The sequence below is a fragment of the Budorcas taxicolor genome, chromosome 22 (assembly GCF_023091745.1).
Source record: "Budorcas taxicolor isolate Tak-1 chromosome 22, Takin1.1, whole genome shotgun sequence".
In the NCBI taxonomy this organism is placed as follows: Eukaryota; Metazoa; Chordata; class Mammalia; order Artiodactyla; family Bovidae; genus Budorcas; species Budorcas taxicolor.
Genome location: NC_068931.1, coordinates 21,604,600 through 21,620,131, shown reverse-complemented (window position 1 = coordinate 21,620,131; position 15,532 = coordinate 21,604,600). Strand labels below are relative to the sequence as shown.

The 15,532-nt window shown below is 45.6% G+C and overlaps 1 protein-coding gene across 1 annotated transcript in view; it reads left to right on the top strand.

Moving 5' to 3' along the window:
* The window catches only part of ELP2 (elongator acetyltransferase complex subunit 2), a 55,379-nt gene extending 47,938 nt beyond the window's left edge, over positions 1-7,441 (top strand). Inside the window, exons 19-22 of the mRNA XM_052660274.1 lie at positions 2,787-2,908; positions 4,554-4,687; positions 5,194-5,307; positions 6,891-7,441. Of these exons, the coding sequence (XP_052516234.1) occupies positions 2,787-2,908; positions 4,554-4,687; positions 5,194-5,307; positions 6,891-7,047 (527 nt within the window). The 3' untranslated portion in view covers positions 7,048-7,441. The remainder of the gene's footprint in view (positions 1-2,786; positions 2,909-4,553; positions 4,688-5,193; positions 5,308-6,890) is intronic.
* Positions 7,442-15,532: the final 8,091 nt, after the last annotated feature.

The window sequence follows — 15,532 nt, the reverse complement described above, 5'->3', positions numbered from 1 at the left end:
AATATCAAGTACTATGACACATACTGAGCAGTATATGTTAAAACAGACTGATTTCATTTGCAACCAGTGATTTCCTAATATGTAGCCTTTACTTTTTAAAGTTAAAATGAGGCTAATAACAAATTATATTACAATGTGTTATATCTTTGTGGATTGTTGATTAATAGATACATTAGTCTTCCCTTGATACACAGCTAGGTCTTTTAGGTTTAGTCCCTGTGAGGGCTAGAAGTTAGTTACCCTACACTTAGAATCTTACAAAGGAAAAGATTAAAAAAAAATTTTTTTTTTTTACATTAAGAGTGCATTATTCCTTTTTCCATAGCTTAATACACAGATCTGGCTACTTCCTGAGTAAGTTTAAATTTCTTCAGGCTTCTTCTGTAGGCATCAACTGAACTTTTAGTTAAGTGTCCAGAAGATGTTTTACATCAGTCACTTCAGTTCAGTTCAGTTCAGTCGCTCAGTCGTGTCCAGCTCTTTGCGACCCCATGGACTGAAGCATGCCAGGTCTCCCTGTCCACCAACTCCCAGAGTTTACTCATACTCATGTCCATTGAGTTGGTGATGCCATCCAACCATTTCATCCTTTGTCGTCCCCTTCTCATCCCGCCTTCAATCTTTCCCAGCTTCAGGGTCTTTTCCAATGAGTCAGTTCTTCACATCAGGTGGCCAAAGTATTGGAGTTTCAGCTTCAGCATCAGTCCTTCCAATGAATATTCAGGACTGATTTGCTTTAGGATGGACTGGTTGGATCTCCTTGCTGTCCAAGGGACCCTCAAGAGTCCCTTGAATTGATGTTCAAAAGCATCAATTCTTTAGCGCTCAGCTTTCTTTATAGTCCAACTCTCACATCCATACATGACCACTGGAAAAACCATAGCCTTGACTAGATGGACTTTTGTGGGCAAAGTAATAGCTCTGCTTTGCTGTTTAGGTTGGTTATAACTTTTCTTCTAAGGAGTAAGCGTCTTTTAATTTCATGGCTGCAGTCACCATATACAGAGATTTTGGAGCCTCCCAAAATAAAGTCCGTCACTGTTTCCCCATCTGTTTGCCATGAAGTGATGGGACCAGATGCCATGATCTTAGTTTTCTGAATGTTGAGTTTTAAGCCAGCTTTTTCACTCGCCTCTTTCACGTTCATCAAGAGGCTTTTTAGTTCTTCTTTACTTTCTGCCATAAGGGTGGTATCATCTGCATATCTGAGGTTATTGATATTTCTCCCAGCAATCTTGATTCCAGCTTGTGCTTCATCCAGTTCAGCATTTCTCATGATGTACTCTGCATAGAAGTTAAATAAGCAGGGTGACAGTATACAGCCTTGACGTGCTCCTTTCGTGGTTTGGAACCAGTCTGTTGTTCCATATCCAGTTCTAACTGTTGCTTCTTGACCTGCATACGGATTTCTCAGGAGACAGGTCAGGTGGTCTGGTATTCCCATCTCTTTCAGAATTTTCCAGAGTTTGTTGTGGTCCACACAGTCAAAAGCTTTGGCATAGTCAATAAAGCAGAAATAGATGTTTTTCTAGAACTCTCTTGCTTTTTCTATGATCCAGCAGATGTTGGCAATTTGATCTCTGGTTCCTCTGCCTTTTCTAAATCCAGCTTGAACATCGGGAAGTTCACAGTTCACGTATTGCTGAAGCCTGGCTTGGAGGATTTTGAGCATTACTTTACTAGCATGTGAGATGAGTGCAATTGTGTGGTAGTTGGAGCATTCTTTGGCGTTGCCTGTCTTTGGGATTGGAATGAAAACTGACCTTTTCCAGGCCTGTAGCCACTGCTGAGTTTTCCAAATTTGCTGGCATATTGAGTATAGCACTTTCACAGCATCATCTTTTAGGATTTGAAATAGCTCAACTGGGATTCCATTACCTCCACTAGCTTGGTTCGTAGTGATGCTTCCTAAAGCCCACTTGACTTCACATTCCAGGATGTCTGGCTCTAGGTGATCACACCATTGTGATTATCTGGGTCATAAAGATGTTTTTTGTATAGTTCTTCTGTGTATTCTTGCCACCTCTTAGTATCTTCTGCTTCTGTTAGATCCATATCATTTCTGTCCTTTGTTGTGCCCATCTTTGCATGAAAAGGGGTAGCTCTAATTTTCTTAAAGAGATCTCTAGTCTTTCCCATTCTGTTGTTTTCCTCTATTTCTTTGCATGGATCACTGAGGAAGGCCTTCTTATCTCTCCTTGCTATTCTTTAGAACTCTACATTCAAATGGGTATAGCTTTCCTTTTCTCCTTTGCCTTTAGCTTCACTTCTTTTCACAGCTGTTTGTAAGGCCTCCTCAGACAACCATTTTGCCTTTTTGCATTTCTTTTTCTTGGGGATAGTCTTGATCACTGTCTTCTGTACAATGTCACGAACCTCCATCCATAGTTCTTCAGGCACTCTATCAGATCTAATCCCTTTAATCTGTTTGTCACTTCCACTGTACAATCATAAGGTATTTGATTTAGGTCATACCTGAATGGTCTAGTGGTTTTCCCTATTTTCTTCAATTTAACTCTGAATTTGGCATTAAGGAGTCCACATCAGTCACTTGAGAGTGACTAATCAGTATAATATAATTTCCTACTAGAAAAATAATTGTATGCCCATAGTTTTCTGGTGAGGGGTCTGCTCCCTGGCCTTGATCTGTTGCAAAAGACATCCATTTATGTGTATAAATTGATGACTAAATTACATGATTTATATGGCACTTAAACATAACTTTCTAACAAGGAAAAACCAGGTTTCTCCACTTTGAGAGTAGTGCATAAATGTGTTTCTTTCAGACCCCATCTTCAGCCTGTTTGCCTTCACTAACAAAGTCACTGCTGTGCATAGCAGGATTATTTGGTCTTGTGATTGGAGTCCGGATGGCAAGTATTTCTTCACTGGAAGTCGGGACAGAAAGGTAATTTTTTTTAACTTTGTATTTTTTCAAATGTAATATAATAATATTACAGGTATCTTTGGATTAAAAAAACACATAATCCTAATTTTCTAATATGGTTTTTAAAAATCAGTTTATATATTCCCTCCTGTGTTTTTCATACGCATACATAGAAAGACTTTTCTTGTTAAATTCTATAAATACATGTCTCTGAAATATCAACTATAGAGGAGACTCTTCAGACTCATTACTAATATCAGATGGCCCCAGTGGGAGAAAAGTAGTAAATGAAATGGGTTAAGACTATCCATACTTTTCTTTTTCATACTTGTATGAATTTAAAATTCTGTGAATAGTTGTTACCTTTTCATTCATTGGAGGAGGTGGGGTATGTGAGTGTGTGTGTCCCAAGCTTTGAAAAAAGTCAGGATAAGTGAGCTAGCAGTAGGTTCTTGGCCTTGCCCCTTGCCCTTGTTCTCTGGGAAATGTTTGCCTGGCCCAGTCTTTCCTCTGGTGTTCATGCTCTTTGGAACGTCCATGGGATTGCAAAGAGTTGGACATGACTGAGCGACTAAACAACAACATGGCAATAGAGAGGTGATTAGGTGGGTGAGGGTGTTGATGGGGTGGGTTGGGGGGTTTGAATGGAAATTTTCATTCCCAATATATCTTCTGTTATTATTTCTTACTATTAAAAATTCTGTGTGTAACTGTGGTTAGAAATAAAAGTTATTTTAAAATGTTTAAAAAAAAAATCCTTTCCTTCTGTGCAGTTCCTGCAGACTAGAGGTCTGAGGCGCCCGAGCGTCTCCTTTCCGCCCCCGCCCTTTCAGTCCTAGTCGTCGTATTCCTGAGCAGGGGGCTGACACAGCGTGTGCTCAGTGACACACACAAGTGTCAGCCTCTGACATGCCCTCTCCCGGCCCTTCTCTCCTCTCACTGGCCTCCTCGTGTCTTCCCCAGCATTTATCTTCCTACTCTCTGCAAGCTGCTCAGGCAGCAGATCTGCTTCCGCCCTCCACAGTCAGGCCCGCCAGCAGACGGTCCAGCGTGACTCTCAGAGAGAGGTCAAGGCTGAAACGGACGAAGCACCGTTCATCAGGCGGTCTCGAGAATGCCCTTCTGCTTGCCTGGGCAGAGCCTTCTGCTCAGAGTCTCTCTTTGGTCCTGAAGTTGCAGCTCTTGTCTGTTTCACTGCCCTCTCCATTTCTTTGTGACTGTTCACACCCCTTCGAGGCCTGAGCTTCCAGAAAAGCCTAATTTCTTAGCTTGGTATCATCAGGTTGGGGCCTCCTGAGAGCTGAGCTGGGGTGTAGAGGAAGAGCCAAGGACTTAGTATGGTTCCATACATTTTGAGGTAATTTCTTGGGGGAATGCACAGGCATTCACTGGGTCAGAACTGGTTTCCTGAGCATAAAGAGCAGGCCTCTGGGCAGGGACAGTCGACTTTGGCCCAGCAAACTTGGGTAGTTGAGATCTCAGACTTGTATCTGCTACACGGTGGCTTCTCTGTGATGCTTGCAGTCCTCAGAAGTCCTGGATCACAAATGAAAATGATGAATTAAAAAATTTCAGTGTCATCTATGCCATTGAAACTCTAATGCATTGCCATTAACAGAAACCTTGCAGAGAGAAAGCGTTACAGAGTTTGATCTGTCTGTGCTAGGTGGTTGTCTGGGGTGAGTGCGACTCCAGCGATGATGCCATCGAGCACAGCATCGGGCCCTGCTCCTCCGTTCTGGACGTGGGTGGAGCTGTGACCGCCGTCAGCGTCTGCCCGGTGCTTAACCTTTCCCAACGGTCAGTCTCTGTGTGGGGGCTTCATCTCATGTTTCTTAAAGAGGACCACTTAGTTTCTCAGTGTGTAGCCCTCTTATGCTTTCATCTGTGGGTTCTTTCAGCTTCCAAGTTAACTGTTTTTTTAAACTAATGCTTATGTTTCTCATAAGAATTTCTAAATTGATAGAACTTGATGGTATTTAGAGTGGTGAAATAGAGATGGGGTTTGTGGCTCAGAGGTTCTTATTTCACCAAATGGAAGACGGTGCTACTTTCTCTATAGCGAGTATCTTTAGTAGACTGAGGGCCCCACAGCCAGCCAGGGAAGCGCTGGCTCGCGGGCCTTGCCCACCAGGGACAGAGGTAGAACTGTGCGCCCTCGATGGAGAGGCGGCTTCTCGCGTGCACAGCGGAGCAGCACACTGGGTCCTGGGTCCGAACAGAGTCCTTCGTCAGCCAGAGGGAGTCGGGAACCCTGAAGAAATTCATGCTAAATTAATCAGTCTTCACCCTTCTCTTAAAAACAGATACGTGGTTGCAGTAGGATTAGAGTGTGGAAAGATTTGTTTATACTCCTGGAAAAAGACCGATCAAGTTCCGGAAATAAACGACTGGATCCGCTGTGTAGAAACAAGTCAAAGGTATTTCTTTCCTGTTTTTGCTTCCACCAGATCAGATAGACATCGTTGGAGTCTTTGGCAACAAGTCTCATGCCTCATTTGCGTGGAGAAGAACACACATCCGTTCCCGGTGCTCACCCCCGATGGGTACCTCTGTGTTTTGTGACATTCTCTTGAAATTGACATTTGTTACTATACTGCACTTATTTTTAAAAAGTTTGTTTGACCACATGGCTTGTTTGCCTGATATCATCTTTAGAGGTAACACATTGGAGATGAAAATGAATTTCAAAATGATGGGTTTCAGAATGTGACCACAGTAGAATCTTAGGAAAATTTGATTCAGAATGTTGGTGATTTCTTTGGAAATATTATAGACTGTGGTTGGTAGCCAGATCTCATGTTTGAACACTTCAGCTCAGCTCCTGAAATGGCGCAAACTGCCAGGTGCCGCTCCCAGCCCTGTGACCTGCCTTCAGGCAGAGCGAGGGCTCTGAGCCTTGGGCCTGGGCCCCGCCTCTGCTGGCTCAGAGCGTCTGCTCCTCATCGCCTCCTCCTCATCCACCTGCCTGGACAGCAGGGATCACTTGTCAATCAACTTCACCCATTTTATGCATTAGAAATGACGAGACTTGCAAAAAAGTCACACATCATTCTGTGTTAGATTTTTTTTTTTTTAGGATTCAACATTTGTATGTTTAAACTATCCAAAATATAACTTCAAATACAGTTCCAAACAGCAGCACCATGAGGAAGGCCACTGGTTTGATGACGAGAGACATGTATTATACAGGCTATTTCTTCCAGAGGAGTTTGTCTCCTTATCAGCAAAGCATGTTAATGCTTGTGATAATTGTATTCATTTAAATATATTAAAAGGAGATCTGATTTGTCACTGCTTCTCTCATGGCTTTGCTCCCACCTCTCTGAGGCTGGGTTTGGCTGTTGAAACAGTTCATGCTGTTGGCTTACCTAAGAGAGAGGTAGCCAACGAAATTCCATATTTCAGGCATTTGAAATTTCCTCTCTTCCCGGCCTCCCCTGCCTTCTTTTCCTTCCTTTCGGTTTGCCCTGCCCGCGATGCTCACTCTGCCTCTGCCTGGTACCCAGCAAGCGTGACACTGGCAGGAAGCCCCGTAGAAAGCACAGGCAGGGGCATGTACAGAATTTGAGTTTTTCATTAAAAATTTTTTTTTGTCATTATGATGACTTTGGATTTGCAAGAACTGATTCCTGACTTACTTTATATTATTTGGATTGCTGACATTACAGTTACCAAGTTAGTAGTAATGTTACCTGAAAGACTTAATTTCAGTAGACATTTCTCGAATTCCACTGATCATTAAAGCAGACTTTGACAGAAGTGCATTGTCTATTGCTGTTTTTGGTGGTGTCCTTGGTCGGTAAGTAAGATGTTTTCAAGGTTAAAATAAAATTGCTAAACTGTTAGTGACAGCGCATCTTGATGTTCAGGTTTTGACTTCCATTTATGTTAACATCACTAATAGGAAGCGCATACTAATTTAATTAATACGAATTGAGCAGCCAGTAAAATGTTTCACGGTCGTAGCATATGTTCATCTCATGATTTCTGTTTGTTTTAGCCAAAGTCATACACTTGCTATCAAAAAATTATGCTGGAAGAATTGTAATGGAAAGACTGAACAGAATGAAGGAGAAGGTGCGGAATGGTTACAGTTTGCAAGTTGTGGTGAAGATCACACTGTGAAGATACACAGAGTCGACAGATGTGCGCTGTAGTGGACTTAGTGACTACAAGCGTATACCCATCAGTGTCTGTATTTATCATGTAAATGGATAACCTTTCTTTACCTCATACTTGTATCGAGTTTCATTTTTAAGCCTTATGGCAGTAGTCCTTATATGAGTCTCAGACCCTCTGAAATATGATGGAAGGTACAGACTCTTTTCTCAAAATGTTTATATATGCACCCACTCTCAGAACCTCGCCCATGCTTTCAGGGATTCAGACCTGCATCTGTGTGTTTCTGGTTGAGAGCCTCTGTCCCTCCTTTCTTCATGACCGAATTTGCCTAATTTTGTGTCATTTTCATCTGTTTTCATATGCTGCTGTTTGGGACATTTTATTATTTACTGCCCTCTTCTGAGGGAGGACCTAAAAAATAAAGAGATAAAACCCAGATTACTCAATTTTTAACAGTTTTTGTAAATAAACGGACCACACAAGTGTGGTCTTGACCCCTTCCTCCCAGTACATACCAGCCATTCTAGGAATTTGGCAGGTGGTTGTGAGTTTGAACTGCAGTCCCTCCTTTCTATTCCTTCAGGGTTTGACTTAAAGTAAAACATCCCAGCATTTAAACTGACAGATGAAGGGGCTTGGAAAGTAGAGTTCCAAATCATCTGAGCCCCTGTGAGGTCACGTGGATTAGTCACGAGAGGAAGGCTGAGGTCATGAGAGTGAAGGATGTCCCCAGGGGGAGTGAGCGGTAGGAACAGATTGAACATGCCAGAAAGACAGTATTGGGTGTGCCTGCAGAGGTTTGGGAAGTGGGCCACCAGAGCTGAACATGCTCGGGAGCTGGGTCAGGACAGCTTCAGAGAGGGTGTGGGAGAGCCTGCGAAGCTGGAGGCATCTGACCCTGTGGAAATGAGCCACCTGGCAGACTGTCCCTTAAACGCACACTGTACGTAATAAATGTGCTGGAAGAGGGAGGGGTGGGAGTCTACGCTGTTATCTAACAGGACATTTTGCTTCCAGAGGAGTTCAGTGATACTTAGTCTAAATGAAAGTTTTTAGAGCAGAACTATCTACTGTTTTTAGTCCAACAGAAATACAGTGTAAGCCACCTTTCTTCTAGTACCCACATAAAGGAAAAAGAAGTGTAATTTATTTTGATGACCCATTTGTTTTAACCCAGTATATCCCAAATAGGATCATTTTAACAGACAATACAAAAAGTTACAGAGATTTTACCCTTGTATATGAAATCATTGTATCCTACAAAGTGCAGTTTACATTTAGAACCCATCTCAGCATGGACTGACCACATTTCAAGTGTCCGCTAGCCACCTGTGGCTACTGGTTATACCCATATTTGGACAGTGCAGTTCTGAACTACAGAATCTCTATAAACTTGTCCTAGACCTTTAGTGGTGTGCGTGTGTAAGCACACGTGTATGAGCATGTATGCACCAAGGCAGTGAGCACCTCAGCGTCTTCACCACAAACCAGGATGCCCTAAAGTGTGGTTTCTCTGCTAATCCAGGGAAGGGTCTGGATCTCCCCATTGGCACACACTAGTTTGTTCAGATGCCTCGCGTGTGGGACTTCAGAGCAGATTCAGTGGACTTAACAGTCCTTTGGAACGCTCTCCAGCACACAGGAGAGCAGTCCTGGTCTTGAGGAAGCCAAGTTCATGGTTACTGTTTGACCAGTTGTAAACAGTTTTCCCAAGTTGTCCTGAAGCATCTGTGTCATTCAGTTTCAGTAAGTGTTACCAGGAGCTTCATACACACACTTTGTAATTTTACCATGATGGTCTTGTCTTTTTAAAAGTTCTGGCTGCGCTGGGTCTTTGCTAGGCTTTCTCTAGTTGTGTGCCAAGCTTCTCGTGGTGGTGGCTTCTACTGGTGTGGAGCACAGACTCTAGGGCACTGGCTCAGTAGCTGTGACCCACCGGCTTAGTTGCTCTGTGGCTTGTGGGATCTTCCCAGACCAGAGATTGAACCTGTGCATTGGCAGGCAGAGTCTTAACTACTGGACCACCTGGGAAGTCCACAGTGGTCTTAATCTGTTCTTCCTGGAGACACTTTGAACCATACTCTGGTAGTTTATAACATCTAAAGCAAAGGGACAGTCTTGCAGCTTTGCTCTGGAGGAGCTGAGGAGTATTTCAGGATCCCAGACCTAACCTTGCCAGCCTGCCCTGATCATTTAATTTCTCTGCCTGATTTACAGCATCAAAGTTCAGATTGATGCCAAGTGCCAGTCTAAGCAGTCTCTTCTGACCTACAGGACTTTCCTGGATGGAGGCGAGGTGGTTGGGTTGTGTTCCCGGCAGTGTTTATCTTGGACAACTAAGAGTCAAATCCTTGCCTTCCCAGCAGCCTCGGGGGAAGCAGCTGTAGTTAGTGATTCCCAAGACAGACTGGGATTGGAGGGAGACTGTGCCAATTCAGGGATAAAACAAAAGGACAGAAGCATCCTCTCCTAAGTGAGAAATCCTCACCACTCCAGAAAATCCTGTAAGGATTCTGTGGTCTGTAAGGAAAATGCAAGGTCTTCTTACTCACTCTGTACGAATCCTGTGTACTTCTCAAGGAAGCCTGGGTGACTGTTGGAACCTGGAGGTAAGGAATCAGAGTTGTGTTTGAACCCTGGCTCACACTGGCTGCGTCTGGGTAAGCTTTTCTCGTCTCTAAGTGGAGATAACATTAATGGGTCAGTCTGACCTCGATTCAACTCTGTGAAAGAAAATGCAAAATGTTCTTTTTGGCTTATTGCAAGAATGAAGTTTTCTGTCTAAAAAGAAATCTAGGTAGGCAGGCCAGGTTGGGGTGGGGGGGGGGGGGGAGACTCCTCCACATGATCAAGGAACCCAGGCTTTTTGCCCTCATCCTCAGTTTGTGGCTTCCTCACTCTCCAGGATGGCTGCTTGGCCTCCTGCCATGATCTTTGCATCCCGGCCAGCAGAAAGCAGGAAGGCATAAGAGGCTTGCCCCTAACTTTAATAAAATTTGGAAGTCCATACAAGTTCTGCTTAATCTCTGTGACCTGAACTTTATTTTGTAGCCGTACCTCAAGAGAGACTGGGAAATGAAATGTTTATTGCAGGTGGTTCTTAGCTGAGAATTGAATTGCTTTATTCTGGAAGAGAGGACAAATGTTAGTCTCATTTCATAAAAAGTAACCACTGTAGTTTACCCATCCATCTCCCCTCCCCCGTCCCCCAACTTGCTCTGGTCATAGCTGTGCTGTGGTCCACAGCGTGTGTGCCCTTAGTCGGGTTTATGCTTTGTCTTCATGTCTCATTAAATGGTGTTTTTCCCCCATAGCAGTAAGTTGAATTGGTGTATCACTATGCAGTTATAGGAGAAGGCAGTGGCAACCCACTCCAGTACTCTTGCCTGGAAAATCCCATGGATGGAGGAACCTGGATGTCTGCAGTCCATGGGGTCTCACAGAGTCGGACACGACTGAAGTGACTTAGCAGTAGCAACCACCTTGTAGGGTTGTTTTGAGGATTAAATGAGCCAATGCATTAAAAATGCTAGCCTAAGGTCTGGATTTAGTAAGACACCAATAACTGGTAACTGTTACAATTAAATAAAGTTGAGTTTGTGTCACCTCCATAGAGCCTTTCAGTTCAGTTCACTCGCTCAGTTGTATCCGACTCTTTGTGACCCCATGAACCGCAGCACGCCAGGCCTCCCTGTCCATCACCAACTCCCAGAGTTCACCCAAACCCATGTCCATTGAGTTGGTGATGCCATCCAGCCATCTCATCCTCTATCGTCCCTTTCTCCTCCCACCTTTTATCATTCCCAGCATCAGGGTCTTTTCAGATGACTCAGTTATTCACATCAGGTGGCCAAAGTATTGGAGTTTCAGCTTCAACATCAGTCCTTCCAATGAATATTCAGGACTGATTTCCTTTAGGATGGACTGGTTGGATCTCCTTGCAGTCCAAGGGACTCTCGAGTCTTCTCCAACACCACAGTTCAAAAGCATCAATTCTTCTTTGGCGCTCAGCTTTCTTTATAGTCCAACTCTCAGACATCCATACATGACCACTGGAAAGAGCCTTTCCACAGAGCCTTTATTTTCCCTCATTTCAAGGATTCTTTCTCTGAATTCATAGTATTTTATTCTCATTTTCTTTTATGGCCTTTGTTGCTTCCTATCTCTATTAATGTGTATCTTAGTCTGTTAATTGTGCCCAACTCTTTGCAACCCCATGGACTGTACCCACCTGGCTTTTCTCTCCATGGGATTTCCCAGGCACGAATACTGGAGTGGGTTGCCATTCCCTTCTCCAGGGGATCTTCCTGACCCAGGGATCAAACCTGGGTCTCCTGCATTGCAGCTGGATTCTTTACTGTGAACCACAGGGAAGCCCATATATCCTAAGCAGTATCAATTAGATACTTTCTGTGGTAAGAGAAGTTTCTCTCAAAAAAGAAACAGGGAATTGTTAGCTCATGTAACTGAAAACAGTCCAGTGGTCGGACAAGGCACAGGGGCAGTGTGACCAGGACCCATCTCCCCGTCTCTGATTCTCAGCTCTGCCCTCTCCGTGTGCCAGTCTTGCAGGGCTGCCCTTGCCCATGGCTACAAGAGGGATGAAAGCAGCCCCTGAGGCGACTGATTGCCCTGCTCATGCACATCAAAAAGAAGAAACCCTTCAGAGCTCTCTGGTGGTCCAGTGGTTAGGATTCAGAGCTCTCACTGCCAAGGGTCTGGATTCAGTCCCTGGTGGGGGAACTAAGATCCTACAAGATGCAACAAGGCCAAAAAGAAAAGAATAAACCTTTAAAGGTGAAGTCCCTAACTTTCCTCTGAATGACCCACAGTGGGCAGAGGAAAGCACACGGAGTGGCTGGAGCCTGCCCACCTGCTGTAGCAAGAGCATGAGATTACCTGTTCTGGGGCTGGAGGCAGAGTCAGCCCCGTGAGGACCACACGGGGCTGTTTTCCAAAGCAGAGGCGGAGGGGCAGTGGGTGCTGGCTAGGTAGTGAGAGCCAAGTGTACAAGCCTATGAAAGCCTAAACATCAGGGCATCAAATTAGCATCTAGCACAGTTTATCTATCTGGCACCATGTACTGTCAAATAGTTGCTGAATTTGAGAATAAGTTTGATAACACGGCTGACTGGTGGGGGAGCATTCTCCAGTGTAAGCCACCAGTCAGTAAAGGGAGTAATTGGCATCAAACCCTCTCCCTGCCTTGGTGGCACAAAGAGGGGACAAAGAGCAGGAAGAAGATGACAGCGTAGAAGGGAACAAGAAGGGAGTGGTTTGGCCTTGTTCATTGACTCCTTGAATGAACAGGGAGAAGCTAGGGCCCCAGGGAAAGGGCCTCAGGAAGATGCCTACTGTGGGTCCACCCACCCTTTCGCTCCTGTGGTCTGCCTAGCACTGGGTGGGGTCGAGGGGGTTGTTTTGAACATGAGTTTGGATATAATAGAGCCTTGTTCCCAAACATGGTGATTGTGAGCTGCCCTTTCAGCTCCTATTCACAGAGAAGGTCTGTCACTGCAGGGGAGGGAGCTTCCTGGGGTTTTCTGATCTTTCTTTCCACTGCTCTCAAGTTATTTCTACCAGAGCTTCCACCCTACCAGGCTCTGCTGAGAAACCAGCTCCATTGCTGTCTCTCTTCCTTTCTGCTGTCCAGGTCCTTCTCTTACTATATATATATAATTTATTTATATCTAAACAAATTATATATATATATTTACTTTTTATTTGGCTGCATCAGGTCTTAGTTATGGTTTGAGGGCTGCAGAGTACATGGGCTCAGTAGTTGCAGAGCTGGGGCTTAGCTGCCCCATGGCATGTGAGATCTTAGTTCCCTGAACAGGGACTGAACCTGGGTCCCCTGCATTGGAAGGCAGATTCGTAACCACTGGACCACCAGACCCTCTTCTGACTTCTCTGGTACCAGGATATCTAGATCATTGTTCTCATTGTTGGGGAGGTATGCATTTCACTTCTAGCAGGAAACACTAATTTCATCATCCAAACCAAATTCAGCCTCCTCTGAAACATCCACCCTCATTTTACCTGGCAGGAAATATGATTCATTGTAATTGGCAGCCTCCAACTATCTCCACGATCAAGAGGCCTGGGGGGTTTTAGCCAACAGAAAAACTACCCTTCCTCACCGTTTAAGACCAGGCCATTATAATGGAGCTTCCATCCCCACCCAGACAATGGAAATGATCACTTAGGTCACTGCATAAACGACCTCACCAAGCAAGTTCAATAGTCTGACTAGTCCTCGTCCCAACTGGCTTTTCAGGCTTAGTTACCACCAAGGTGCTCTGCTCTGGCTCTCCTCCCATCTCTGACTGTACGTTCTCACTCATCAGTGGCATGGAGGCAGATGACTCCTAAATGTCACTGTCCCTGGGACTTTGACTCTTCCCTTGAACACTCCAGAGCTCCTGGGATGACCTGTCCACAGGCCCCTCCCATGAGTTGTATCTCCAACTGACACTGTCCTTCCTGAGGCTGGGGCCCGAATTTTCATTTAGACATCCTGAACTGAGCCCCATCTTGGTTCCAATATACCTGGGCTGCCAGGGGTCTCACACACCTCTTCCCATCCCTCCTGTACCCCAGACAGGCTCCTCAGCACTGGAGGGTCTGACAGCTCTCTCACCTTCCACTCCATCCCCTCCCCTCATCTCCACCCTGGAGCCTGTGCTCCAGCCTCAACCAAGGTCCTGCTTTGGGAATATTCTGAGCCTTCTGTGCCTCTAGGCCACAGAACACGGAACGCTCCTCGCCTCCCCCTTCTCCAGACCCTCTGGAGTCCCAGGTGAGGGAGGCTCAGCCTTCTGAAGGAAGGACCCTTCTCCAGCACTCTGCAGCATGGAGCAGTGATCTGGTTGCAGACCCATCTTCTTCACTGTCCTGGGGGCCTCTCAGCCCAGAGGCTACCTTATGGACTGTTGTCTTCCCAGTCCCGACCAGGTTCCCAGCAGGGAGCAGCTCCCCAGTGGACACTGAACAACTGTCCCTGCCAGAGCCCGTTTGCATCTGCAGTAATTCAGCCTTGGACAGTTGCAAGAGGACCACCCCACCATCTGGCCTGGTCACAGTCATTAGACAGTTTGGCTGAAATCACCTCTTTGGGGCACTTTCTTGCTCAAAAATCTTCAGAATGATATTCCAGTCCCTTGGCCTGACTTACAGCCTTTCAAAACTCACCCCCAAACCTGCCCTACCTCCTTCCTTACCTCCGCAGGCTCTAACTCTGAGAGGCACTCACGGAACTGTTGCCAAGCGAGCACTTGAATGAATGCTACACGAATGAAAGTCTTCAGTAGAGTGGAGATCCTCGAGAATGGGGCCCATTGCCAGAAACCGTAGCCTGAGTACAGAGCCAGGCTCAGTGGGCTGGATCAGGGACAAAGCCCCACTAAGGGGGAGGGACAGCGCTCCCTCACCTGTCTACCCACTCTGGCTATGAAAGGGAAAGTGTTAGTCGCTCGGTTGTGTCCGACTCTTTGCGACCCCGTGGATGGTAGCCCACCAGACTCCTCTCTCCATAGGATTCTCCAGGCAAGAATCCTGGAGTGGGTTGCCATGCCCTCCTCCAGGGGATCTTTCTGCCCAGGGATTGGATCCAGATCTCCTGCCTTGCAGGCAAATTCTTTACTGTCTGAACCACCACACATATTTTTCATGGTTCTTGGTAAGAGAGGGTCGTCCGGAGGATCTGAAGAGTTGTTTTACTACCAAGTTCTAAACTTTGGGTCCTGAGGCTGGTTGCCGGGACCTCAGCATGGACCAGACCAGGCTCTTGCGAGGTCCCAGGACCAGCAGCTAGACCAGGGAGGATGAAGCAGTGGCAGGCCTGTTGCACAGGAGTTTACTGAATGATGAATATGTGTAAGACATTCACTGGTGGGGACTGGAGGTTCTGCTTCAGGCGGGGTAGGAGTGAGCAATCTAATTTCTGACAGTCTCATTCTGGCAGGAGAGGCCCAGGGAATCTTGGAGACTGAAGCTCCTGACATCCCCCTCCACCCCACCCTCCCTTCTTCACTGTAGCCTAGGTCTCAGGCTTTTTCCTTTGGGGTGCCTTCCCTGGACTCCTGGTTGGAAGTAGCTCCTTTCTCTCCTCCCTCCTGCCATTCTAACCTGCATTCTGAAGCCAAGCAACAGGGCACTCAGCCCCTACTGTCTGAGTCATGTCCCTACATGGCTGTAGGCACAATATCTTCACATCCTCTGGAGCACGCAGGGCCCTGGGCAGAACCAGGAGCTTAAAGATACTTCTTGACTAAAGGCTAGTTCAGTGGTTTTTAATGACCTTAAGCGTTCTACACTGTACATCAGAGGACACAGTTGACAGAGTGAAAAGGCAACCTACGGAACAGGAGATAATATCACAAATGATGTATCTGATGAAGGGTTAATATCCACACTATATAAAGAATTCCTACGACTCAATTAAAAAAACCCAAAACAACCAAGTCAAAAAAGAAGGGAGGCAAAGGATTTGAACAGACAGTTCTCCAAAGATGATAT